The sequence below is a fragment of the Elephas maximus genome, chromosome 1 (assembly GCF_024166365.1).
Source record: "Elephas maximus indicus isolate mEleMax1 chromosome 1, mEleMax1 primary haplotype, whole genome shotgun sequence".
Lineage (NCBI taxonomy): Eukaryota > Metazoa > Chordata > Mammalia > Proboscidea > Elephantidae > Elephas > Elephas maximus.
Window position 1 is genome coordinate 25,145,056 of NC_064819.1, and position 27,145 is coordinate 25,172,200.

Here is a 27,145-nt window from a genome sequence, read left to right on the forward strand (position 1 = left end):
CTGCTGTTGAGTTGATTTCAACTCATGGTGACCGCATGTGTGCCAGAGTTGCACGGTGCTCCATAGGGTTTTCAATGGTCGATTTTTTGAAAGTAGACCTTTTTTCCAAGGCAACTTTGGGTGGACTTCACCTCCAACCTTTCAGTTAGCAGCCGAGGGCTTTAACTGTTTGCACAAGTTGAGAACTCCTTTGTTTCCACAAAGAACCAGAGCAATCTGCATCCTACTGTCATGGTGCTGAGGAGGGATTGCTGAACATCATGGGAAGCTCACTCAGACATTAGGAATGTCTGCAGTCTAGACCCTGTTCCAAACTCAACTTTTTCTGACTTTACGCAAGTAAGTGATTAAACCCCTAAGGGTCTCATGTACCAAATGAGGGTAGCTTCCTGGTCTTTCCTACTTCACAGGTTGGCTAAAATAAGAATGATTATTTATCCTGGGATGAAAAACATCAATACTTGAGTCTAATATTTCTTTCACTGTCTCCTCCTCAATAATACAAATGAGGTTGAATGACGCACACACACACACACATACACACGCACACACACACACGACATCAAGACAATACCATTTCTCATTATGTTTTTATTTATTGTCATTTTATTGCATGTCCTGGCAAATATAAGTGGCTTGTTAGATCTGCCTCTGGCTCGCCAAAAGCCCATAACACAAAATACCAAAAGACAAGCAACTGGAAGCTTAAAAAAAAAAAAAAAAAAAGTTATGTCTATAAGAAAGAACTTTTCAAAAAGCATATAAAACTTTTGACATTTGCATAACTTTTTGTACAATTATAAAAATAACAATAAAAAAAATACAACCCTTTGACTTTCAACATCCCACATCCTGCATTTTAGAGGAAACTCAATGAAAAAAAGACAAATGGATTTAATGAAGAAAGGTCTGTTCTCCCTTTCTGTTTATAACTACTTTCAAAGAAAAATCTTCCCCTTCTTCAGCTAACTGCATTGAGTTGAGGCTGCAAACAACTCCATTAAGCCCATTTCCACTTGTTCACTCTTATCGCTCTTAATACTCTTTCACCCTGATCCTACATATACATACACTCAGGAGTAATTTGCCACCAGGATGTGAGGCCAGTCAGGTGCCTAGCCTCAGCTACTGCTAAACCCATGAGATACACTACCAGAATTTCTGAGTACCTGGCGCTGCGTGAATAGTGCTGATATAGTTCAGACGAAGTCCTACATGGCTTATCAAACACGGCAACAGAGGAAGCCATTTGTCCTCCCAGCATTGCCAGGGCACAGCTTTCATTCTTACCCTTGAATGAGTTTTCAAAGCTGCATGCTTCTTCCGCAAATGAACAGTACTTCTTACCATTTAAGCGCAATAAAAAATGTTGAAATCAAGGACTCACTCTCTTTAACATACAAAATTAAAAAAATAACAATAAAAAAACAACTCCCCCCATCTTACAATTATGGCATTACCTCTTTAGTTGACATTTTATTCTTATTAAATGATGATGTTTCCATAAAAATATTTTAAAAAATTAAAAAAAAGGCTGCAATTGTGGTTCTGGAAAACTCACCAACCCAAGGGGAAACAAAGTATGCAATTCACATGCAAAACATATGTACACTTTTTAAATGAATCTTGTACATTACATCGTTGAGGCAAATTAGACCTTTTGCACCTTAAAACAAAAATGGCAGCTAGTGTGCAATGATAGTCCTTTACCAGAATGTACTGGAGGATATCAGAGCCCATTGGAATATATACAAAATAGCCTTTTTATAGCTTGAAATCAAAATAAAATATTTGCTACAAGACATGTTTCTGAAAGGTCAAGAGGAATGCTGTCATTTCCATGGTTTCCCTAAGTATGAAGACTAGTTACTACATCTATTTTAAACCTTAAAAAGATAAAGGTCAACAAGCTTCTACATGCAGGAATAGAGAGAAGAGGGGGGTCTTTAAAAGAAATATTTACCAAATAATATTATTTCTATTTCCAAGCAATTTTCAAGAATCTCAATTCATGGTTTGCTGAAGTCTCTTGCTGTTTCGTAAAGACTCAGAATTTCTGAATGGTTTTTGTTTTCCTTGGATGTTGTTAACAGGCAGTAAAACTTCACTGCAAGAACTAGACAGATGGCAGCCATCCCAATCAAATCAAATTTTATCCCAATAAGAGTAGCAAATTTGTCATTGAGTTAGTCAATCTAGTAGTGAAATTGAGTGTGAAGGCTTCAGTAATGGCAGCAAATGTCTTCCCAGCAACTACTATGACAGAAGGTGTCTTGTATTGAATTTGAGGGGGCAATACTGATACACCCAAATACAAGATTCCAGGTGTCTGAACTGGCTGCCACAGTCCTTTTAAGAATTTTGTCTGTGACCCTCATTCACCATTCTAAACCAAAAACCAAGTAAGATGTGTCATTTCCTTTAGTTTGTGTGACTGTATGAATACGGACTTTTTCTGGTTACTAGAGAAAATAACCACAAAGAGAACCACCATCTCTAGTAGGGATAGCAGTAGCATAGGATACACCAACATAGAGAACTGTGCACGTATATAGACAGGCTCACCCACATAATAAAGAATGGTAAATATAACTGAATTTAGCCAAAATTTTGATCTGACATCGTTTAAAAATCAAAAACTCAAAAGGATCTATACATCATGATCATATGTTTCATCAAGCTCTTGATACCTATTACCACATATGGTAGCCCTTGAGAGAAGGAACATAAATAAACCAGCCAAAAAGAGTAAAATAAAAAAAGTAAGTGCAACTCAATTTCTGTTCCTTTAAATTACATTTTAAACAATATTCAATGGCTCCCACCCAAAAATATATACTGTATATTTATATATTTATATATATAGTCTTAGACTATAAGGGTGAAAATGCTTTATAAAAGTCAATGAGAAATCTCTGCAGCTTAAGGAGACACCCACTGCTTTTTTGCCTACTTCTACCTAGCCATGGCCAACTCCAGTCCTGCAAGCAATAGATCTGAAGGCTTAGAGCCAGAAATGCAATCAGGCATCAGGCCAGATGTTAGCATTAGGTAAGAGGTAGCCTCTTACTTCTCTTTCCCTTAAGAGATCAGGCTAAGAAGAGGAAGGAGTTAGGTAGAACGCTTTCAAGATCAAGAAGTAGTGCCTTGTAGAGGGGTGGGCAGATAGGAAGACAGTAAGGAGAACCCACACAAATGGGCTCACTCTCCCTCTTCTTTGATGCGCTGTTGCTTGTTGCGACGAGCGTCCATGTCAAAGTTGAAGTCATTCCACTCGTCACGGGGCGGGAAGGAGATGGTCTGGCGGAGGGTGAAGCGTACAGCATCAATGACACGCTCACCCCGGGTCTCACTGGAGCCCACACTGACTGTAGAGGCACCGCTTGGGGTCCGCAGGAGGTGGGGAGGAGAGGAGAAGTCATGGAGCTGCCGGTGGTCCAGGATGCCCTTCCAGATGGCATGGCGGAATTGCTCAGGGATTTTTAGACTTGCCAAATCCTGTGGAGGGAGTTGGGGAGAATTAGGACAAAGAGACAAGCAACATTTAGGCCACATCACTATGCCATTCCCCCGTGGTCTGGTTTAATTGACCTGAATTTATTGACCCTCTGCACTGGAAAATAAAATTAGCTCTCTGATAGCCTTCAATTTTACATTTATCTAAACACAAAGATACAACCCTGAGGTGCCATCTCGGCTTGTGGATTAAAAAAAAAAAAAATTTTTTTTTTTTACTTCACTTATTCTTTACTGGCCTCGGTTCCTTCATTGGTAAAATGGGGATAATAGTCAGATTACCAAACCAAAAAGCCAAACCCGTTGCCGTCGAGTCAATTCCAACTCATAGCAACCCTATCGGACAGAGTAGAACTGCCTCCTAGAGTTTCCAAGGAGTGCCTGGTGGATTTGAACTGCTGACCTTTTGGTTAGCACAAATAGCACTTAACTACTACGCCACTGGGGTTTCCAATTAGAAGGTATAAATTCCAAAGAGAAACATAAGATGAAGATATCTTCAGATTCTTACATCTGCCTGGCTTTAATCACTAGAAGAAAGGTATTAAAGGGATGTCACCACCACTGGGTAGGATGAGGGGATGGGAAGAAGAGATTACTAACAGCTATTTATTGAGCACTTTCTATATGCCAGGCACTGAGCTAATTAATTTACATTCATGATCTTATTTACTCCTCAGATTAGTGGTAGATGCTATTACATCTGTTACATTGGCAGAGAAACTGAAGGTCAGAGAGGTTGACAAGTCTAAAGTTACATAACTAATTGAATGAACTGGAGGCCAAGGACAGCCTCTGGGACTATGCTTTTTCTAAAACTGCCATAGTGGCCAAAAGGTCTCTTGGTGTTTGGATAAATCAGGGTATCAAATGCAAAGAAGTTATGTCAATGTTTTATGGATGGGGGTGGAAGGCATTACAAAAAGAGTAAACCTTAACTAACTGTGGTGGCATCTCTTAATTTATTTACATTAGCTTGTTTCCAAGACAGCTCACATTTTTTTGTGAGGGCAGGATAGTTTGGTAGAAAGTACACTGTGCTTGGAGTCAGAAGACCTTGATAGAGGATCCTATTGTCACTGACTAGCTCTAGACCTTCATCAAGTCACTCATTCTCTACTTGCTCCACTGGTAAAATGGGGATGCCATCCCTTTCTAGGTCAACACATAGTGTGGGCACATATTTAAATGTGGATATGAAAGTATTTTGTAAATTATAAAACACACTCCATGAATCTTAGTTTTTATTACTACTCTATATTATCTTAGTACTTTATAGGGGATACTTCTAAAGATCCAAAAATTTAACCATATTCCTTTTTCCAGGAAAGAAAGCCAGACAACAGACCGGTGCTGAAAGACAAGCTGAGAAAGAGGTGTCTACTTCCAGCAATGAGCAGGAAGAAACTGAGGTGAGGATGAAGAAAATGGAAACATCCCAGCATTTCCCAACTCAGAAATCTGTAGTATGGTGCCATGTTTTTCCACGATATGAATAAATTGAATCCTCAGGTCATCAGAAAACCTCCCAAGTTCCTATTCTAGCAGAAGAATATGCTCTAGAAGATAATCCACAAAAAGATGACTTGGGATAGTTCTTGATATTCCTGAGACTCTAGGATCACCCTTCCTTCTAAGAAGTCCAAAGCTCCTTGCAAACCAGACTTTAATAACCTTCTGATCTCTGGACAAATTGTGGCTGGTGACTGACATGTAAGAAACCCGTGGCTCAGAGACTGGCACAAGACCCAGTAAACACCAGCAGAGATGGACTTGTGATGAGTGCCTGTAGATCCTAATAGCCAAGGGAACGTCTTGACATAATCCTCAGTAGAAAGTATAATTTTAAAAATATGGGGAAGGACAGATTCTATGTTCTGTCAAGCAGGGCTCTGTCACAGGAGACTTCCATTGGTTTTTCAACCACGGGGCCACTCTGTTGCCTTCATTTCTGTGATGGTAAAGTTATCAGAATTCTGTTGGAACTTACTTCTAAAGCTTTCTCTAGAATTTCCACTTATAATTTATTCCATCAAGGGGCAGCAGCCAAGGGTGATTCTTGGGGTGGAGAGGAGGTGGGTATAGGCTCAGCACAGCATATACTGGTCACCAAAGGGCTGGGGCATTCTCATGCTGAGGGGGCCTCTCTAGCATCGGTGCTCAAGGAGGGGGGGAAAGAGGTCCCAAACATAGAAGCAGCAGCAAAAGCAGAGAGCATCTTCTTCTACCCATGCAAAGCACCCTTAGAAAGCTGGAAGAGAGGGTAGTAAACCCCAAAGAGCAGCACCTGAAGAGCAGCCTGGGAGGAAAAGCAGATTGCTATAAACCAAAGCAAGACTAGCGCTTATGTGAGTTCAAGAAGAGAAATAGGAGGCAAGAAAAAGTTCTCACCCATCCAACTTGTTTCACAAGACAAATCAAAGAATATTATAGCTGGAAGGGAATGCTTTTGACTCTAATTTGGGTAACTGAGGCCCAGAGAGGCAAAGTTAAGTGATAATTCCAAGTTCTCACAACTACTGAAAAGGGGCATGGGATCTGAACCCATGGCCTGTGATCATTCTCAGTGATCAGGCAGGAGCAGTTGAATCCCCCTAAAGGTCTGACCTTAAGGAGAGGCAGAGAATGCCAGGTAATAGAATAACAGGGTAATAGGCTAGAAGCTTATAGCCCAGGGTTCTATTCCTGGCTCTGTCATCAACTCATCTAGGCAAATGACAATATTGTCTTCTCTCCCTATTTTTTAAGTGAGAATAACACCACCTGTTCCCTGCTATCCTTCAAATCCTATATGAATTAATGAGAGCATTTGAAAAGTTCTCTTAACTCTTTAGAAATTATAACTTTCTTGAAGGTGGGAAGAATATCCCCTCTTGCCCATTCTGCACGCTATAAGGATACAATAAACAACTGCTGACTGATTAGTGGCCTGGTCATTTCTCTAATATGGTTATGGGTTCCATCAAAATTGCAAATTGGGGGTACCACAATGACAAATCTTAAAACCTGGTGAAATTGAACTACAAGGTGGATGTCACTAGAGGGAGGAAAGGAAGAAATAAAACTCAAGAGAAATGTCTAACAGTTACTTACATCCATGGAGTAATGCTCAATCTGATAGATGGTGGTCAGCCCCTGGGTCGTGAAATAGTCCAGACATGATGAACAGCCCAACCTCGCTAAGAAACTGCAGAGGGAGGAGGGAGGAGGAAGGAGGAAACAGAAAAAGAAAGTTCACCCCAACTGCATTAGCGAGATAAAGGCAAACCCAACATTTTGCCATTGGATGCCCTACAGAAGAGACTATGGGCATAAAAAATATATGTGGGCCTTGGATTTGAAGTATGGAGATGACTAGTCACTTAAACCTCCAGTGCTGATGTTGAAACCAACTGTAAGGATTCCTGCAGAGCAGCAGTTTTCAAATGGAGATCTGGAAAATTCTAGGGATTTTGTGTGAGGAGCCATTGCAAAGGGTGAAAAGGAGGAGTAGTCAAGCTGGCCAATTCCCAGTCCTTTTGCCTCCTAGCTCTTCACTTCAAAGAGAGCATCCGCTTCTTTTGTTTTAGGTTTTGGGTATCTGTGTATGGATCACGTGATCAAGAAAAAATTGCAGGCCACTACTCTATGAAGGATTAATGCCTTTTGATTTCTGTCTTCAGCATACAGATTCCCTCCTCCTCAGTACTGGTGTCAGATTGATGCTGCCACCATCATCAGAGAGCCAGACCCTGGGTGGGATAAGTCATGCATTTTGGCCATTTCTGTCACTGACATCTGCTAGTACTGCTACATCAACCGCATGGGGGCCAACACAGATCATTCCAGCAGCCAAATGAAAGAACTGTTCTGCACGTGAAGCAGAAGAAGAACATGCACACTAGGTGTAAGACGTGGAGGAAACAGATGTTTCAGGCTTCATACATGTCTTTCTTCTGGCTGCCTGAAATTCCCTTACCTGGAAGTGTACCCACTTCCCACATGGCCAAGGAGTAGGGGTCATTAGATTCTGGAGAGTCCCTGTCAAATTTGTTAACACTGAAATCATTTTATGGAAACCCAATTCCACAATAATTGTGCCATGGTAGCTGAAAGCTATGAGGCCTAGAGAGCAGGATAGGGAGCAAGATAGCGAGTTCGTTGCCCTTTTTGGAAACCCAGCCCTGAGCACCAATTTGGAGGCCACAAAGGACGGTGTAAAAATGTGAGGGAGGAGAAAAGGGAGTAAGTGAAGATGAGAGAAACAGGCATGAAAAACCACATGCCTATAAACACACATTTTCACTTTTTCCCATGCAGATTATAGTTTTCTTTGATTAAACAATGCTGACTGCTCTGTAGATAAGAGAGAATAATAGGGGCTGTACTTCAACCATGGGACTGCTTTCTTTCATCCAAACTGTCTTATTAACTTTGATAGTGTCCACCCTCCACCACCCAGAGATGCTTAGTCCAGGCCGCCAGGGCCATATACTATGGACTCACCTGACAATGCTGCAATCTGTGGGGTACGGAGGTGGGGGGGTGCAGTGGGAGGTGGATGGCATGGAGAGCGGGGGAGGAAGGGCCTGGGTGGGGCTGAGTCCATTCATGTCTCCAGCCATAGGCATGTGGGTGCCCATCATAGGAACTGAATGGAAGCAGGAGGAACAGAGAGGGTTACGACCGTCATCACATTCCAGGATCCCAGTGGTCTATCTTGCCTGCTTTAATGTTACAAAGGGCCTAATCTATCAGCCTTTCTTTTCAGTCTGTCTCTCATTACACTCCTTCGCTCACCATATGTCTAGTCAGACCGAACAGTCATCAAACTCCAAACGAATTGCATACTTCTTGATCTTTGTGTCTTCTCTTAGGACAATCTCTTTCCACCCCCTTCTCTACTTTCAATTCTCTATCCAATTGCTCACTGCTCTTCACGCTAATATATTCTGCCTTATACCTGCTTCCACGGGTTGTATTTCTGTCTCTCTCACTAGACTAATCTCCTCAAGCATAGAGATTAGATCTTAGGCGTGTCTAGGCCCCTGCAGACCCTAGCAGAATGCCTGGCACAGAGTAGGTACTCAGTAAACACACCTTAAGTGAGCAAAATGGTGAAAGAGAAATCTTTGGAATATTTATTTGGAAATGGGGGGATCTATTGCAATATTTGTAGGGAACCATAAGCCTTATAAGGAAGGAGGCGATTAAAGATGATCACTTTTTCTTATGGTCCATTTCAAGATTGTATCCAGAAATAACACCAACTTGGGTATTTCACTAAACCATAAGCTGTAAACATTCACTGATAGACAAGAAAGGCTTAATTCCAATAATATTCATGAAATAAAGTTTGTTTTCAGGTGAAAAAAAAAAGTTACTGAACAGTATGCTAGAGGGGAAAGGTGTCTGTTACAAACTAGCTAACTAGTTAACCAAAGAGCGTAGACTTATTGAATCTCAATCTGTTTTCCCCTCTGACCTTCCTGACTACAAATAAACAAACAAACAAAACAATAGCTGTGAGGGATAATTAAGAAAAAGTAGTAAACTGTTAAGTTATACAGAAATGCAAAGGACAGTCAGCATTGTCACTATTTCACCATCCCAAGAGATAATGTGAGGAGTCTAAGATGTCACAAGAAAGAAAAGAAAGTAAATAAATAAATAAGCTGTACCTATTTCTTTTAGTGTCCAAGTATCATACCTGCCAAGGGGTCAGGTTTTGAGCATTAGGATTCATCATTAGTGAGAGAGTGGTCTGGCAGGTGTCAGGCAATCATGCCACATACCCTGCAACCTCATTAAAATATAGACATGTGCCACTAGACCAGAGAGAGTCACTATCCTAGCTTTCCAAACACTTCCTTAATAAAAGCCAGTCTCTTCAAGGCAGCGCTGAAGTATAAGTTAGAAGCCTTGATGAAAACAAGGAGGGATTTCAAAGGACAAGCCTGAGGCACTGGTTTTTGAATTACAGGATGTTAGCTGTGCAGTGCTCAGTCTCTCACACACCTGAGGATATTTTAGATGCCTCTGGCTTTTTACTATCATTTTTTTCTTTCATATTTGGGTATCCACTTTCCTAGATTTAGTTCCAGCGTATAAGATAATTATATTTATAACAAAGCTATATGCCAGTCATCATCCATTTGGAGGTCCAATTCTCACATTATATGTCTCTTGCATTTATATTTAGTTGATAGGAATAATTTATATGTGAATAACTAAAAGGGAGGTCTTTTTTTCTACAGGTCCATCCCCAATTGACAGAGAAGTTGAGAAAGCCAAGGTTGTAGGAATACAGAATCACAAAATATTAAACGTGTAAAGTGATAATTTTATAACTAAGCATTAGAGAAGTGACTTGTCCATAGTTACACAGCTAATTTTGCAATAGAGCCCAGATTAAAATCTAGTTCTCCAAGTTTTGAGTCCACCACACCATGCTACTTCCCACACATTGGATACATTCCCTTTCTACTATTTCAAAGGTTGGCAGTGGTGGGATCCTAGCCATGTTGGTAGGACATGGACTGTTCTTTTCACAGAGATTATTATCCATACTAAATTAACAGCCTTAGCTATTTCTAGCAGTATGCTTTGGAATGAAACACACATCTTAAATGTAAGAGTATCACTATGAGAAACCCAAGCCACTCAACTTCCATCTACTCTGTCCCACTCTTTCTCTCACTTAGCTTAAGAGCAGGCCTTTCCCCCTCCCTAGAGTAGAGTTTCCTCCTACACTAGCCCTGCTGGTCCTGCAGCTGCGGCTACAGGGAGATGGTCTTACTGTTGGCTCCCATGCCATCAGGAATGGTGGTGGGAGTGAGGGCGTTGCGCTGCTGAGGGTTGATAAGCTGGCTCACAGAAGGCAGCTTGTTCATGCTGTTCATTTTGTTCAGAGGTGGGGAGCTGTTACCGTATGAAGACTGTGACTGCATCGAGGTCCTGGAAACACAAACATGGAAATGATGGTGAGCACGGAACACCAACAAGTGAGGACTGTTCTTTCCCAATAGCTCTCAGTTGAAAACATGGTCTAGAATGTACATTTGCAAAAACAGTGCTCCAAGAGTGATGATAAGAAGTTGTTTTTGTTTCCGAGAACATTTCCTAACTAAGGAGGGAAAGCAAGACTATCATATTTTTTTCTGAATATGCAGCGTAAAAACTTGGATACTTTCTTTAAGCATCTCCTTTGTGAAGGGAAAATAATTGCATTTTCCTCTTTCTTTTATTATTCCCCCCATCACTCTCCCCTTTCTTGTCCTTTAACTCAAACAAGTTTGAAAGCCACTAAGGGAGAAGAACTGAGCAAAGACCCATTTGATTTATGAAAGACATGGCTACACCAACCTCAAATTGCAGCTGAGGCATTCTGTTTGGAGCTTCCTAGGCCATTTGGGCTGTCTGAAAATTACTGCCAGACTAATCAAACAGGGTATTTGGGAACACACCCTGATGCCATGCAGAAGCTTCAACTTGGAAATACGTTTCTCAGCTGAGACGTTCATGGGCTGTGACAGAACCCATTGGAATGCCAAGAGCCTCTCTACACAGGAGAACCCTGGAGCTCAAACAACTGTTCTGTTCACTTCCCACAAGTCTCCTGGGTGACAAAGGAACAAAAAAAATAAAGTTTTCCATTTAGCATTTGAAATTGAGTTCATCCTATTATGTATTTATGTATTATATTGAGATTCCCTATCTAACTGCTATTCCTAATATATATTTTTTTTCCAATATAGAACTAATGATGTATACTAGAACAGAGGCAGGATTTAGAGTTAGAAAATCAAGGTTTAAGCCTGCCCATCAGTGCATATTAGGAGGCTACAGGTTCCTACGCAAGCCACGTGATATCCTTGTCCCAGTTTTCTCACAAGAAAACTATACGAAAGTTATACACGTACTGTCTGAGTTAGATGTTAGAGCAGGAAAACTAAGATATAGCCCCACCATTAAGATGCTCATTGGGTAGTGGATACAATAGGGATAATTATCCAAGCTACCTCATAGGGCTGTGGTGAGAACTGAAGGAGACAGGATGAGGTAGAAATTTTAAAAGTATACAGCATTTACAATGAATAATTATTGTGACCACAGAATAAAGATTGGGCGTTAAGCATGTTTCTAATCTCTGGTGGGAAAAGTTCCCCTCTCACAATCCTCAGAAGTCCCTGGGTGGCGCAGTGGCTAATGCACTCAGCTGTGAACCAAAGGTGGGAAGTTCCAGTCCACCCGGAGATGTCTGAGCAGAAAGAATTGGGGGTAGAACTAGGTCTCCTGGCTCCTAGTCCAAGAGTTCTTCTGTTTCTTTCATTTTGTAACACCTTCCCAGAAATAAGATGGTGGTGTGTAATCGGTTAGAGAATCAGGAAATGGGTGATGTAGTAAGAGAAATGTGGGAGTCTGATTTCGGGCAAAGCACAAAGGATGTAATAAAGGGACCCAGGCTAGTGATTACCCACAGACTTCCTAATTCACACCTCTCCCTGGTGTAGGAGCTTTGCATAAGGCTCAGTACATTACGATCTACTTAGGAACATCGCCAGTCCATAGAAAAACACAGGGCAAGGCAGCAAGGGGATGCCTCGCCAGCTGCAGCTGCTTCTAGCTGCCTTTGTCCACTACGAACTATCTTAAAGATGCTAGGTAGCCTCAATTCAAAAGGCAGGTTGGTACTCCCTAAGGTAAGAGGCCTGCGCCTATCTCTTCTGCTCCCCCAAACCCACCAAGTGTACAGCAAGAGCCAATGGAAAGCACTGCTTGAACCATTAACGTCCAGCATTAAGAAAAGAACACATTAAAGAGCTTTGCATTTTCCCTGGACCCTCAGTTATAATAAATGCCTTCTTCCAAATCCTGTAACCACTTCATCCTAGCTTTCCCTTTGTGGCCTTTATTTTTGACTTTTTTACTATGTCAAATATTATTTTTCATTATAAGGTACCTCAAATTGTTATTGAAGAAGGCAGGTCACAAACCACAGATGAACAAAGAAGGAACATGGATTTTGGGTCAACCAAAGATCTGGGTTCCGCTTCTCAATTTGACAGAAATTAATTAAGTGACTTTGGATGTTACCCAAGTCTTCTGAGTGTCATTTTCTTCACCTGTACAATAGGCATTATACTGCTTTAGAAGAATTGCTATGAAGATTAACTGGCACCTTGCAGGTTCTCAGTAAACTTTAATTCCCTTCACTCTTCCCCTCTCAAATACTTAACGCTCTAGTTCCTGGTTAAGGGGGTAAGCAATATCAGAACTAAGGGGACAAACAGGTCAGAGGTGGCACAGATTCTTAACTGAGCAAATCTAGAAGTTAGGGTGAGGTGATGAATTGGGATAACAGAGTTTGAAAAGGTCAGGAATTCTGAATGCATCTCCCTTAATGTAGATGTGAGTTTTAATGCCACGAGGAAGAAGGTCAAGGTTGTCTGTTTATTATTAGGTTTCACAATGTCAGAAACAGAAGGGACATTCTGTTGACTTTTGTTCACTGTGGAAGAGGCAGCAAGGCTGAGTAAATGTGTGACCAGTTGAGAGGCCTTGAAAGAGAACCATATTGTCCCTTTGCAAATGTAATGTCATAGTCTGTTGTGGGCACCCCCCAAAGATTTCTGGGGAAGCTGAAGGGATGAAAAGTGTTTAAGGAGAAGAGGAGTTGTAACTTCCTGGTTCTCTTATCTTCCTCGTTACCCGCCACCCGAAAAAAATGATACGGAAACACAGCTTTCTGGTGGAAAAAAAATAACAAAGTCTAGGCCTCAGTATATTTTCTGAGAAAACTTACTAGATTCTTTTAGGAATCCAATGTCACAGAAGTATTGAAAGGCACTTTCAGGTATTTCTAGTTTGAAGAGAAATCCTGATGAGGCCAAAACCCAGTTCGAAACTCTAACAATTTAGGCTTCTGTACACCCTGCTAAGAATAAAATTCAAAATTTCAGAGCTGAAAGGGGTCTGTAGATCATCCAGGATCAGAAATTATGTTTCCTGATTTCAGATCTGGGTCGTCAAAAAAGTCAAATACTTGAGAGGACACAAATTTGAAACCATTCTCTCCACCTTCCAGGAGATGCCTACAATTCCACCAAGGGATTCTTTTCATTTATAGTTTTCACTGCCAATTATAAAGCAAGCTCTCTCGTAGAATCTGGTGTTACTTAAGGTAAATCTATTTCACCAAACCTTTTCTGGAATGCAGAATTTCAGAGAGCAAAGGGGTGTTGAGTGAAGAGCAGAATATCCGTGGTATGAAGAAAGTCAGAAAAAGTGAAGACATGGAATCTCAGCAAAATAATTGTAACTCCTTTTAAATGATACCCAGAACTGCCTGTAACCTTTTCTTTTTAGCTGGGTAATCTTGGTTCTAAGGCGAAGGCTTCAGTTACTTTCTAGTTAGGTTAACTGTAGTTTTCAAATATTTTGCATCATTTCAAATATGCACATTTATACAAAAGTCACTATAAACCCATCAAAAGCTGGTATAACCATAAGGTGAAAGAAAAAAAAAAAAACTTGAAAATCAAATATTAAAAAACTAAACATACTCACCAACTCTTTAAGGGATTTTTGAATCAAAGTTATTAAATTAATTGAAAGCACTTTGCGAGGGTAACAAGAACATTTAAATTTAATAATATACTTTTATCTCAAACATAAAGATATTTTCAAGTACTTCCCTAAGCTACTAGATTAATTATTTTTATGTAAAACAATTTATCAAGCTTGTAAAAGGAATGACTCAAAACTCAGAACATAGTGTAATTTTTAAAAAGGCTTTGGACAAGGTCCATTACAGATTTCTGGTTGAATATTTGCTAATGCCTTCATCATGCAAGCCATTTGATTCAATAAATCTGGATTTGGTTTAAACTCCTTTCAGTAAATTTGTGAATTTAAGATACAACTTGAGGCTGGTTTGGAGATGTCAACAAATGATACTATGGTGCCTGGCTCCCTACAACAAAATTAAACATGCATAGACCTAAAATATATTTTTAAGTTAGTTTGGGCATTGTAATTGATTCTTTGAATTGCTGACCCTGGTACAGAGTGCCTTAAATTAAAACAATCACATACTGATGGAAGTGTAGACAGAACCAAAGTAATTATTATTCTTGTTCTTTAGACTATACATAACTTAAATGAAAATATTCTAGAATTTAAGGCAAACAAAAAAAAAAAAACAAAAAAAGGCCAGAGAGACAGAAAAGAAAGAAACTTCAAGATAAACCAAGATGCAAAATTTTATTGAAAATTGAAATCACACATCCATAAAACAACAGCCTCAATAACAAGAAAGCATTGCCAAGGTGACACGGAGTAAAAGAGCTGGTGATCCAGTCTGGGGAGATGGGGAAGGAAGGATGTCTTTACAGTCTTTATACTATTGTTTTAAAATATGTCTTACAAAAAGAGAGAGAGATGATCTAAACTCTCTGAGTTAAAGAAAAAAAAGCAATCTGCTTTTTCTATCTTTAATTTCTAGGCCAGGTGTGTTGACTTTAACATTTGTCTACTAGGACTTCACATGACCCAAACATTAGTGTCCTGGACAAATGGGTCTACGTGGAATCAGTAACACGCCTGGGTTGATAGTAGGATAGAGCGAGTGGAGTTCCAATCGAACCAATTAGTCATAGATTTGGTGAGAGGAGTTTCCATCCCTTTTGGACATCGAAAAATAGTATATAAATGCCCAGGGAGTATTGTTGGGGTGTTTTTTATTAAAACCAGAACATGTGTTTACCTGCCTGGGTCTAAACAACTGTTTTTGGAGTAGGTCTCCTGGGTTTCCATATGCAAGGAAGACTTGCATCATATTAGATGCTGACATATATGGTGGAGGTAGGATGGGGCACAGCATTAAGGAACTTTCTACCGACATAGGAGAGGGAGATACTAATAACGAAAGCTCTCAAAAGAAGTCAAGAATAATCCCAAATTGGCTACTTATGGCAATTATCATCTCTCTCTGCCCAGCAGTACACTTGACACCTTAGTTTGTTACTACTTGCAATTTTATTGCATGACCAGCATTAACCAGGCCTGAGTCAGTCACCTGTCATTGACTTATACACAGACAATGGGAACCGTTTGCTCCTTTACTGAAAAAGGCATCTGAAGTTTGAGACCTGCTCAAAAGCTTTTTTTCTGAGGTTTAGAGACACAGAAAGTAACAGAAAAGGATTCCAATAAACATCTTAATGCCCCTCTCCCACTTGGCCCCTCCCTCCCTCCCAAGAAACAAGAAAAAAGAGCTCACAAACACAGTGGTTCCTGACTGACCAATGCTATACCTAAGGATACAAAATGCAGAAAACGTCCTTTCTTGTAAGGTTTTGCGTCCCTTCAAAAGATTTTCTCACTAGTGGCTGTGTGCCTTTGAGCGGTTGGGTCTCTCTGAGCCAAAGTGTCTTCAAGTCTTGCTTATGAGGGCTGGATACACAACACGTGCGCACACACACGCGCACACACACGCATACCCACATATACACATACACACATGGAAACACAACAAACACACTTTCAAAATGCAGAGATGGGGCTCTACGGGTAGACTGATCGGTTTGGGGGGTTGGAATGTCTAAAGAAGACGTCAGATTGTTTCGGAGTTTCTCTCCGGGGCTCCACAAGCTCATTCCTGAAGCAGGCTGAAAGGAGACTGCAGAGAGGAACCAGAGAAAAGAAAAGATGAAGGCTTAGGACTTCATACTTTCAAATAAACTAAAGACAGAAACACACTCCTCCTACCTTCATGATCATAGCATAGACAGAATCGAATGCCTGGAAACCCACTTGTGCTTCTTCCTTTTATCTGCCTTCTAAATTACTCAAAGTCTTCTCCATCTCAAGATTTTTATGAAGAAGAGATAAGACAGTAGTACTTAATCAAAAGTCTACAACAGAATCACCTGTGAAACCTTTAAAATTCCATTTCTTTGGATCTCTTCTGAGACCAGTCTTGGGCACAGGTATAGGCCATTTTTAACAGGTTCCACAAGTGATTCACATACACACTTCGGTTGAGGACTTCTGACAGATGGGAGGTCAAGGTGCTTAGCATATGGTTTACCGGACTAAATTAATTGAAAAATGGAATGCAGAGACAAGAATATACTTTAGTCTGTCACAAAATGTCATCTGCCCAATTATTATACCTCATTATTGTTCTTGTCTAGCCTAACTAGGAAGTATGAAGAAATACGATCTTATCGGTTTGGGGGGGTGCGTCATCAAGCATTTGCAAAGAACTATTAATGAGCATTTTGTATGTGCCAGATTGAGAAGGATAAATATCTTAATCCTTTCAGTCACAAACTTGGTCTATAAATGCACAGATCAAACTCATGAAAGCAACTTTTGCATAATTAAGAAATCAATTATGCAACAAGAATGCCAGGAACCAATCCTTTTATTTTGCTAAAAGTTGTGTAATGCCATGAACTGTTGGGAAACTGTTTCCCAGAGTGGCTTTTTGAATCACATTGGATTACTCATTTGAAAGCACAGAGCCATTTTCACTTGGTTAATGCTGGGATTGAGTAAACAATGTCACCAGGGAGAACTGGTATCATCTGAAAATAAAATGCCAGAATACAAAGTAATAGGAATCCAATTTATTGCCCACTACAGATCAGTGGCTTTTACTCCTTGTTTGCATATTAAATTTGGAGAATTGTCTTGAAGCAAGGATAGCATGAGACATCATGTGCTACAGATATTGGATTAGTGTTCTAGTTATGATAAGAGCATATGTGATTACAGATATCGAACAAGTGTTCTAATTCTGATAAGACAAGGATTCAATCTTTGAGACCTAGAACTGAGGACAGTTCTGCAGCTAGCTGTGAGAACTTAGAAAACTGATTTAATCTCTGAGTTTAATTAATCTTTCTGAGTTTCTCTTCATCACTAACTCAGGGCTCATAAATCTCTCCCCTGACTACTTCATAATGTAGCTGTGAAGTTCAAAAGTAACACTGTCAATTTTAAGAGCTTGTGCAACTCCATGACCTGTGAGGTTGAACGATAGGAAATGGTCATCTCTTTTTGACTTATAAAACTGGCAATTTCAAATATTCTGTAAATGTGGAGGATTTCTAAGTCAAACTAAGAATGATGGGATTAATAACTTCTATCAGTTTGAATATTTGTGTCCTCTGCTGACTTCTACATTGACAATCCTGAAGATACTGCTTGTTCTCCCTCAGATGCACTGAATTTGAGGGAAAAATACCAACATACTTGAAGATGATCATAGCCAGATGGGCTTAAAGCCACAGGACTTTCAGTTGAAATAACAAGGATAGATACCAGTTAAAGGATACATAGACAGAATATTGAAAATGGATGTTTGGTTTAGTTTTATTATTACAGCTTTCTTAAGTAAGGAAGCAGAACAAAATATTGCAGAAAGCTTTATGTCCTAAGTCTGATTCTAGTCCTAGCTTTATTATGAAATGGCTATGATATCAAAGCTACAGTTCACTGTCTCAGCTTCCTCAACTATAATATGAAGGTGCTAGAACAGGATATAGTCTTGAATATACCATTCTGTTCCAACATTCCATTCTTCTCTGGCTTGCATTATTAACGAGCCATAGTCATCAATTCATCAAAAAACAAAAGGAAAGACTAAGGGTACCTCAGGATGTCAAAGATTTGTATTACAATTCAAATGAAATTCATCATGTAGGTACACAAAACTATTTGCCAGATGAAAGCAAGACTCAGGCTAAGTGAAATTTTAACAAAGTGACAGTGACATGAGACCAGGATGGAAGCCAAGCAGCAAAATAAGCTTCGGTAAAAGATGAAAAGCAAAGAGTACTGGTTGGAAGTACAGAAGTCAAAAGATTACTGAGTAGGTCTCAAGTGATTTCTGCAAAGCTGTCTTAAGAGTTAATGTCCTTCCCCGGCAGTCATGGTCCCCAAACCTTCCATTGGCCCAGGACAGGAACCATTCCTGAAGCCAACTCGTCAGACATGGATTGGACTGGACAATGGGTTGGAGAGAGATGCTGATGAGGAGTGAGCTACTTACAACAGGTGGACACTTGAGACTATGTTGGCATCTCCTGTCTGGAGGGGAGATGGAAGGGCAGAGGGGGTTAGAAACTGGCAAACTGGTCACAAAAGGAGAGACTGGAAGGAGGGAGAGGGCTGACTCGTTAGGGGGAGTAAATGGGAGTTTGTAGTAAGGTGTATATAAGTTTATATGTGAGAGACTGACTTGATTTGTAAACTTTCACTTAAAGCACAATAAAAATTATTAAAAAAAAAAAAAAGAGTTAATGCCCTTGAAAATATGAAGGGAGGCAAGTACCACTCTAGTGTAAAGATTGAGTTTAACCTGTTCTCCCATTAGATTTCAGCTTCTAGAAACATAATCTCCTATACTGATACCACTGTGGACCAATCAACTAAAAATTTCTTCATGAATGATGCAAAGTCTCCTTGTATCCATAACAATTCGATTCATAATCACTCAGTGTCAAATCTATCTTCCATAAAGCCTATGATCATGAAGGTAATTGTGAAGGAAATTAAAAAAAAAGAAAACCATGCACAAATGAATAGCAAACAGAAAACCCTGGGGTGAAACTAATAGAAGTAATTAAACTGAAAATCCTGCTACCTTATAGAAAGTGTATTCACTTCCCACTAACCTTCCCTCTACTCTAAAGAAAAATACAAAATTGATTCCTTACCAGCATAAAATAGGTACTAAGTATTTGGAAAAGAAATTATAGGCATTTTCCAAGCTGGTGATTGCCAGGCAATTAGATTTCCAATTTTTCTTTGTGCAATCATTCATGCTCTTTCTTGGAAATTTGCATGAAAATAAAAGAAACTAAAAAAACCCAGCTGAAGAATATGGCAACCAGAGAATTTACATAGCTTTTTTTATAATAACCACTGTGGACCCATGTATACATAACGCTTCAAAGGCATACTTAGACCGAATGTCTCTATTTTGCAAAGATCTCATTTTTCAGTCTGTTAGATTTCCATGCATAAGTTATCACAGCTGAGGTTAGCTCTCACACACTGTGGGACATCATCTCAAAAACATGCATATGACACTTGTTAATGAACACACCAGGAAAATATTTGGCTACTAATTCCTCCCTATTTGTTTGAGGTCACATAAGTTAAAAAAAAAAAAAAAAAAAAGGTGAGACTATATCCCTAAATTCTTCTGTGTTTTTAAAAATAACACAGTTTTAAGATTAATTTTCTCCTTTGGTAAAATAAGATTGATTTATGAAACATGGATTGCAAAAATTTTTCCTTTAGAACAATGCCTGCCAATCAGACAGTAAGCATTGGATAAACTATCGTATGGGAACACTGGGCTATGTACTTTTATGTATGCCATATAAACAAACACAAATATAAATATCACATGCCCCAGGCTGACTGATGTTAACTCTCTTGACTTGTAAAGTCTCCAAAACAATGCCACTTAACTATTCCCTTTATTTCATGATCTTTAGAAGCTGTTTAAAATTGTTCTATTGACTTAGACAATGCTGAGAACAAACTTCCAGAACATTCCTAAGATTGAAAAGGTTTTCTGGTTAGGAGTTCACCATTTTAAACTCTGTGATGGCAGGAATCCCATCTTCCTCCTCTTTATCCTTAATGTTCTCACAGAGCAGATTTTCAATAAAGGTTGGTTACATTAATCAAATCAAGTCTCTGATCCTTATCTGACAATGGGGTTTCATCATTAAATGTATTTTGTGTCTCCATGGGCATGTCTACCTTCCTTGGACAACAGAGATCTCTACCGAAAGCTGCTGATGTTTTGTTAGATAAGGAAATATAACTTGAAAAATCTCATTAAGATTAGCTAAAATCTTTAATACCACTCTACCTTAGAACATAATAGTAGCTTCCAAACAGTAAAATCAAACCAACTCTGAGCCTCAAGAAGCAAAGAGAGAAATGTCACTCCTGTATGGAAAACAGGACTTGGCAAACTACAGTGAGTATGGTCCATGAGCTAAGGTTGATATATTTTAAAATGGTAGAAAGACATCAAAAGAAGTGTAATAGTGTGTGACACATGAAAATTATATAAGGTTTTATTTGTTTATGAAACTTCATTTGTTGTCTATGGCTGCCTTTGCACTACAGTGGCAGAATTAAGTAGTTACAAGAGACCACATGGACTAGAAAATCTATAATATTTACTACTTGCCTTTTTCTGAAAAAAAAGGTTTGTTGACCCCTGTCCTAGGTAGTCAAACCTTTTAAGCCATACCACATAATAAGCTACAATTTGGCCTGACAGAATTTTTTCCTGTTAACTGGAAAAAAGACAGGAAACAGTAATTATTGTAGGGCAATTCTGTCAGCATGATCTGCTAATGGATAATTCTTCTGAGGTCATTTTGGCTGAACCAAATTTTTCCAGAGTGAACGGGAGGCAATTTGGGACTGCTTCTTAATCGCTTACTGGCATGCATATCTTGGGAAAGGCATTATCCCCTCTGGGTTTCCCTTTCTTTGTAAATGATGTTACAGGTCTCCATTTCTTTGATCTCCGTTGTATTGTTTTATGAGAATTCAAAAGGTTTTGCACTGGAATATGTTGACATATATTCCTGCCTGATAGCTCCAATAATCCATAGAATTGGCAATTCTGTCTGCAACTCTGAGTTCTAATTCACCTTTGGAATACTCAGTGTTGCCAAGGACCTCATTAAGCTTTCTGCTCAGTCTCACATATAAGACTATATAATTATAATTTACAAAACTTTCATGTTAAAAGCAAATGGTGGGCAAAAGTGTCTTAAATGCTCAACTAGCCTAAAGTCCTTTGAAGAGAGAGTACAATTCTTTTCTGTTCCTCTCCTGCCCGCCCCGTACCCCATAGCCAGCAGAGAGTCAGGAGGTACTTCCTCTCTATCAGAAACACATTCCAGCCTCCTCAACTGCATGCATGTTTAAATAATGAACCCTCTTTGTTAAACTTCCCATAACTATCTCTCTATAGTAGCTAACAACATATCAGAAAAGAACCATTATTTCTTGTTTGTTTACATTTCTATTTTAAAGACAATCTTTGCCTTAGGCAGGAGAGTTTGGCTTCATTTCTTTTTCCTGAAGAGTAGAGTCAAATGTTTGAATTATTTAAATAGGCACAAATTATATATATTTTACATTTCTCCACAGAGATTCTGGCAATACTTTCAGTATAAATATAATATTTTAATTAAGCCAGGAAATGAGTATTCTTAACCACAGAAGGGTAAGCACAAACAGAGTCTTGAGTCGCCAACTTCCTTCCTTTCATGAGAGCTATTCTATTCTGGTTAGTCATACAACATCACCAAAGATCCAACCATCAGGGTAGAGCTGAATGTATAAATAAGCTGTCATGTACATTCTAATATGGTTGCAAAACCTGGCCCAATTTATCTAAAAATGTATTGCTGGAAGGCAGTCTAGAGCAGGAATGCTAAACCACGGCAATGTAATGCTATTTGCCCTTCTGTGCCCAAGCATTTTCCCAGTGAGCCTGCAGTCCGTCTCAGAATTCTTCTCAACATGACGTTCAAAGAGGTCACTCTATAGGAAAACCTATTTGCTATCCCTCACTTACAGCAGCTTCCCCAAAAGTGAATTTTGTGCATCCCAGGAGATATACAAGGCAATCCACTGGGATGAGGGAAGTGTATCCATTTTAAAATATATACATTATTACATAAATAGAGTATGGACTCAAAATTCTTATACTGATAGATGTGGTTGGAGCTGAGCAATAGAGAAGAAGAGAACTAACACTGTTAGTGTGGGTCTCTTTGGAATTCACCTGAAATGGTTTGGATTCAATTTCAGAACATGGGTGGAACTTCAGGAAGGTCGTGATTAGAGGCATGGAAGGCTGACGTGGAAAAAGGAGCCCCACGCCAGCTCATCTGACATGATGACCATCTGCTCTCTCACACCACAGCTTCTGCATAGCCTATCAAGCACCCTATTGCTGACCCAAATGAGCAGCCACTCCTGTTCAGCCCTCCTAAAATGGCGCACGGCCACACTCACTGTTTCTGAAGTAAGTGTTGGTGCTGCTGCTGCTGTTGCTGCCTGTATGTTTCAATCGTGTGCTGTGGAAGGTACTGCATGAGCTCCAGGGACTCTTTGATCTTCAACAGCATTTCATAGGTCTCACGGCCCCTCACCTACGGAAGTGAGCAGGAGGAAAAATAAGGACAAACGCAGATCTGTAAAACTATTGCAGTACTGTTGATTCTCCTTTTCATGGTGGGCTCTATTCTACAAAGTCACCATGAACACTAAATTAGTCAATCCTGAACCACGCATGGCTCCTTGGAAAAATACAGGTTCTTGTGGGTTTCTGATCTCAACAATTTTGTCAACCAATCCATGTGTCACATTGCTTTATGTGTGTTTCTGTTTAAAGACACCTTGTTTAATATATATTGTTGATCTAGTCACATAACTCATGTCTAACAGCACTACAGCTCATGTCTGAACAAAGCTTATCTAACACGTGTATTTTCCCCCAACAGGCATGTCATGGTCTTCTTATGCTTAGGAATACTAGACAGCACTTCTGAACTATGCTTGGGGGCCATTTTAAATAGCAAAGTCACCAAAGAAAAAGCACCAAAGTGTGAACATGTGGCATGAAACACACCATGAAGAGGACACTTGCTTACACAATGAGAACTGAAACAAGAAGGCAGAGCACTGCCCTGTTCAACCTCAGCGGGGAGGGTACATGCTGGGTACGTACATTTTACAAACTTGTGCTGGTCTGCACATGTCTGCAAATGACCACAAAAGGGCCATGAGTACTGATTTTGAAGAAACAAATAAATTTTAGCAGGTAGGTGGATTTGCAAATGTGGAATTCATAAATAATGAAAATTAACTGTATTTACCTCTAGATGGGGCAAGAGTTTTCAGCAAGGGTAAGATAGTCTCTCTTTAAGAGAATCTCTTAAATGCTTTTTAAAAAGTATGAGAAGACCCAGGGTGAGGCAAGTGAGGTGCTTAGGGTACTTGTATGAGTTTGAGAGTGAGTACTTTTTAAAATTTTTCACCCTAGGCACCCCATTTGCCTCAACTTAGCCCTCATCCTGACTATAAGAGGTGGACTTAATCAGAATTCATTAATGGAAAGCTTTTATCTTCCTTTTGTTGGGTTAACTTCTACTCATCCTTCAAAATCCATCTTGCTATCACCTTCTCTGAGAAGCGTTTCCTGATCTCACTCTTTTAGGCCAAGCCTGCTGTGCCTCTACGTATTCCCATAGCCCCATGTCTAGCTCTATTGAAGCATTTATTTCACTATATTATAACTGTTTGTCTCTTCGCTAGAAGTCAAGTTCTTTAAAGGTAAGAAACGTGTCCTGGTGATCTCTGAATGCTCACAGTCTAGCATATTTCCCACTCAGTAAATACTAACTAACCAAACAAAACCAAACCCATTGCCATCGAGTCGATTCCAACTCATAGAGACCCTACAGGACAGAGCAGAACTGCCCCACAGGGTTTCCAAGGAGTGACTGGTAGATCTGAACTACCAACCTTTTGGTTAGCAGCTGTAGCTCTTAACCACTGTACCACCAGGGTTCCACCAATTAAATAAATGCCAAATTAATAGAATTTTTCCTTCACACATAAGTTTGGCCAGGCCTTCACTAAACTTAAGATGTAACTTATTACAGAGTACCTTCTTCATTAATACAAACTGAAATTCCACTTAAAACAATAGCTTTTCAAGTGGGTCCTATCCTTTGAGCTAAAAACAGACGAAGTTTTTGGAATACAGGGTATGTCAGGATAATGTTAACTTAAATTTCACAAGTCCGTTTCTACGTGTAGTCTGGGAAAAAATATACTGAGAATCTTATCTCTTTGTCTGATTGGTCTGCAGTCTGTTGCTGGAGGGTCAAGCCCTAAAGAAGGTGGAGAAGTGGGTATGGCACACTTAAACTTGACAAGTTACTTTAGCTTCAATCCCAGGGCGGTGGCTTCCAGTCAAATCTTCTGGCCCTGTTTGCTCATGCCTTACGTCAATTTAGATGACTGGCACCAAGGGCTATACCAGTCATAAAAAAATTAGCCGCCACACTAGATGGCAAAGACTTAAAGCAATAAGAATTCAAAGAACTGAGACCATGGTCTAGTAAAAGTCACCTTAGTGATCCTGAAAGGGCTAACGTTCCTTGCAGGAGTGAACAATTTTTTTACATAATAATTGAGCTGAGCCTTCTGGCTATTCACATATAATTAAAGATCCTGCCTTGGTTTGCTTTCTTTATCGCACTCCCTAAAAGAAGTCATAGTCAATGCTCTATAATTGCTGTATTATCTACATTGTGAACTCTTTCTAACCAAATGTCTGTCAGAGAATGGTATGGCCATCCTGCCTAGCATAATCTTATCATCCTCAAATAATAAAGTACAAATTAATTTTAAATACCTGGGTAAAAAGAACTCTGTTAAGGAGTTAACTTTGACTGGGTGGATATGTAAGTGGAAGGGCCCAAGCCATTAATATATGCCAAAGCTGTGAAGGGAAGGGATAATTTACCGATTTTGTAAAGAAACATACTCTATGCTTTATGTTACTAGCTACTCTTGCCCTGTCCTATGGCCAAAGATCATCAGAAGATGATCACATAGTAAAACTCATTCAGAGAAGGTGAAAATGAAACGAAATTGAATACTCCATGGAGACTCACTGGCAAGTATAACAGCTCATCATCTGGGGATCTTCGTTTCTTGATGGATGTCATCTGGATGCCGTGTGTGTTCTGACGAAAAGCTGGCAGGGGAAAAATACAAGTTTTATCCTGGAAACATTTTTGAAGCGATAATACATTTATTTAACAGACAGTAGCATCAGTAAAACCTGTGAGATTAGAGTTTCTAGTCCTAACATCCATTTAATTAGTAGTGATTGTTTTTTCACTAAGTGTAAACCTCGCTATAAAGAGGAAGGGAAAAAGTGGGGAAGAACAAGTGAAACAAAGAAATTCCAGATGCTGGGAAATGGTCTTTGGTTTAAATAACCCTGCAGGAGTGTGTCTTTGAATAGCTGTTAAGGAAAGAAAGATAAATTGATTTTGTGATTTCATTTTTAGATCATTCATTTTCAAAAAGATAGATGTATTTTGTAGAGGTTGTCTTGCCAGTGTATTCAGCCTTGTGAGCTTACCATTCTCATTCTAGTACAGATCACATAACTGCTGACAGTTAATTTCATTGTCCAGGACCTCAGTTTTCTCTTTGGTAAAATGAGTGAATTCAGCTGAAAAACCCCTAAGTTTTCCAAAATTAGAAACTATATCCAGGATTCAAAGGACAGAGATGATCCTTCTATCAAAGTTCAGATAATAATCTGTTCTTACTAAAAGTCATAGAGTCATTAATTTGAGACCAATTGTGGTGCTCAGGCAAGAGGATGGGGAATATGCTACCAGGTAGACTTAGAAGTAAAATTAGGATGGATATCTATCTCTATCTCCCTTTCTCTTTCTCTGTGTCTCTACCTACCTATCTATCTATCACTGATTGTTTGAGGAATGATCAGAGAGAGCTTAACAGGAAAAGCAAACCATGCTGAACGGTTAGAACTTGATGGTGAAGGGTTGTTCTAACATTCTATTGTTCTCCTGTAAAATGCAATATGATTTCCATTTCTTCTGGATAATAACTAATGATAAGATCAAACTTTTTTTTTTTTTTGGATCAGAGTGTACTGCATTTTAAAATACTTGTTACTTCCAAGTGAAAAGAATGAAACTGGATCCATATCTCACACCATATACCTACATTAATTCAAAATGGATCAAGGGTATAATGTGAGAAGTAAAACTATACAACTCTTAGAAGAAAACATACAGTAATGCTTCAGGGCCTAGTTTTTTTTTTTTTTAGCATCTGATAAAATTATCAATATTTTAAAGAATTTTCTAGTTTACTTTTACCTTTATTAATATTTATTCTTTTATCCATGACTGTTTTTCATTTCTTTTCTTCTTTGGTTAAATATTATTATTTTAACTTTCATTATTTTTTTTTAATTTTATTTTTGGTGAAAATATACATATCAAAACGTAAAACGTGCTTCTATTTAACAATTTCTATACATATTGCTCAGTGACATTGGTTACATTCTTCAAATTTTGTCAACATTCTCGTCATTTCTGCTCTGATTGTTTCACCTCCATTAATTTAGACTCACTGCCCCCTAAACTTCTCATCTATGCATTAGAGTTACTACTGTTCTTTTGGTCTCTTATAAATAATTTTTTAAAGGAGTACAGTACTTAATGGTGACATTTTTTACTTTTTGAGTTAAATTATTTTGTCGTTGTAGTTTGCTTGTTTGTTTGTTTAAAGATGACTTCACAGGATAGTTTCAAGGTTTAAAGAGTATCCCAGGGCAATAGTCTCAGGGGTTCCTCCAGTCTCAATGAATCCAGTAAGCCTGGATTCTTTGGGAAGTTTAAGTTCTGTTCTACATTTTTTCCCTTTTTATCAGGATCCATCTATTGTGAAGGACCTGGTTTTTAACAATGGATTCTTAGATATGACACCAAAAACACAAGCATCAAAAGACAAAATCGATACAACG

The 27,145-nt window shown here is 39.2% G+C and overlaps 1 protein-coding gene across 10 annotated transcripts in view; it reads right to left on the bottom strand.

Moving 5' to 3' along the window:
* Positions 1–584: 584 nt before the first annotated feature.
* Positions 585–27,145, bottom strand: part of TP63 (tumor protein p63) — a 348,320-nt gene continuing 321,759 nt past the window's right edge. For all 10 annotated transcript variants that reach the window (XM_049880462.1, XM_049880451.1, XM_049880469.1 and 7 more), the window contains 6 exons: positions 25,248–25,330; positions 22,576–22,712; positions 10,295–10,452; positions 8,002–8,146; positions 6,610–6,703; positions 585–3,498 (listed from right to left, as the gene is read on the bottom strand). In XM_049880462.1, coding sequence (XP_049736419.1) covers positions 3,202–3,498; positions 6,610–6,703; positions 8,002–8,146; positions 10,295–10,452; positions 22,576–22,712; positions 25,248–25,330 — 914 coding nt within the window. In that variant the 3' untranslated portion in view covers positions 585–3,201. The remainder of the gene's footprint in view (positions 3,499–6,609; positions 6,704–8,001; positions 8,147–10,294; positions 10,453–22,575; positions 22,713–25,247; positions 25,331–27,145) is intronic.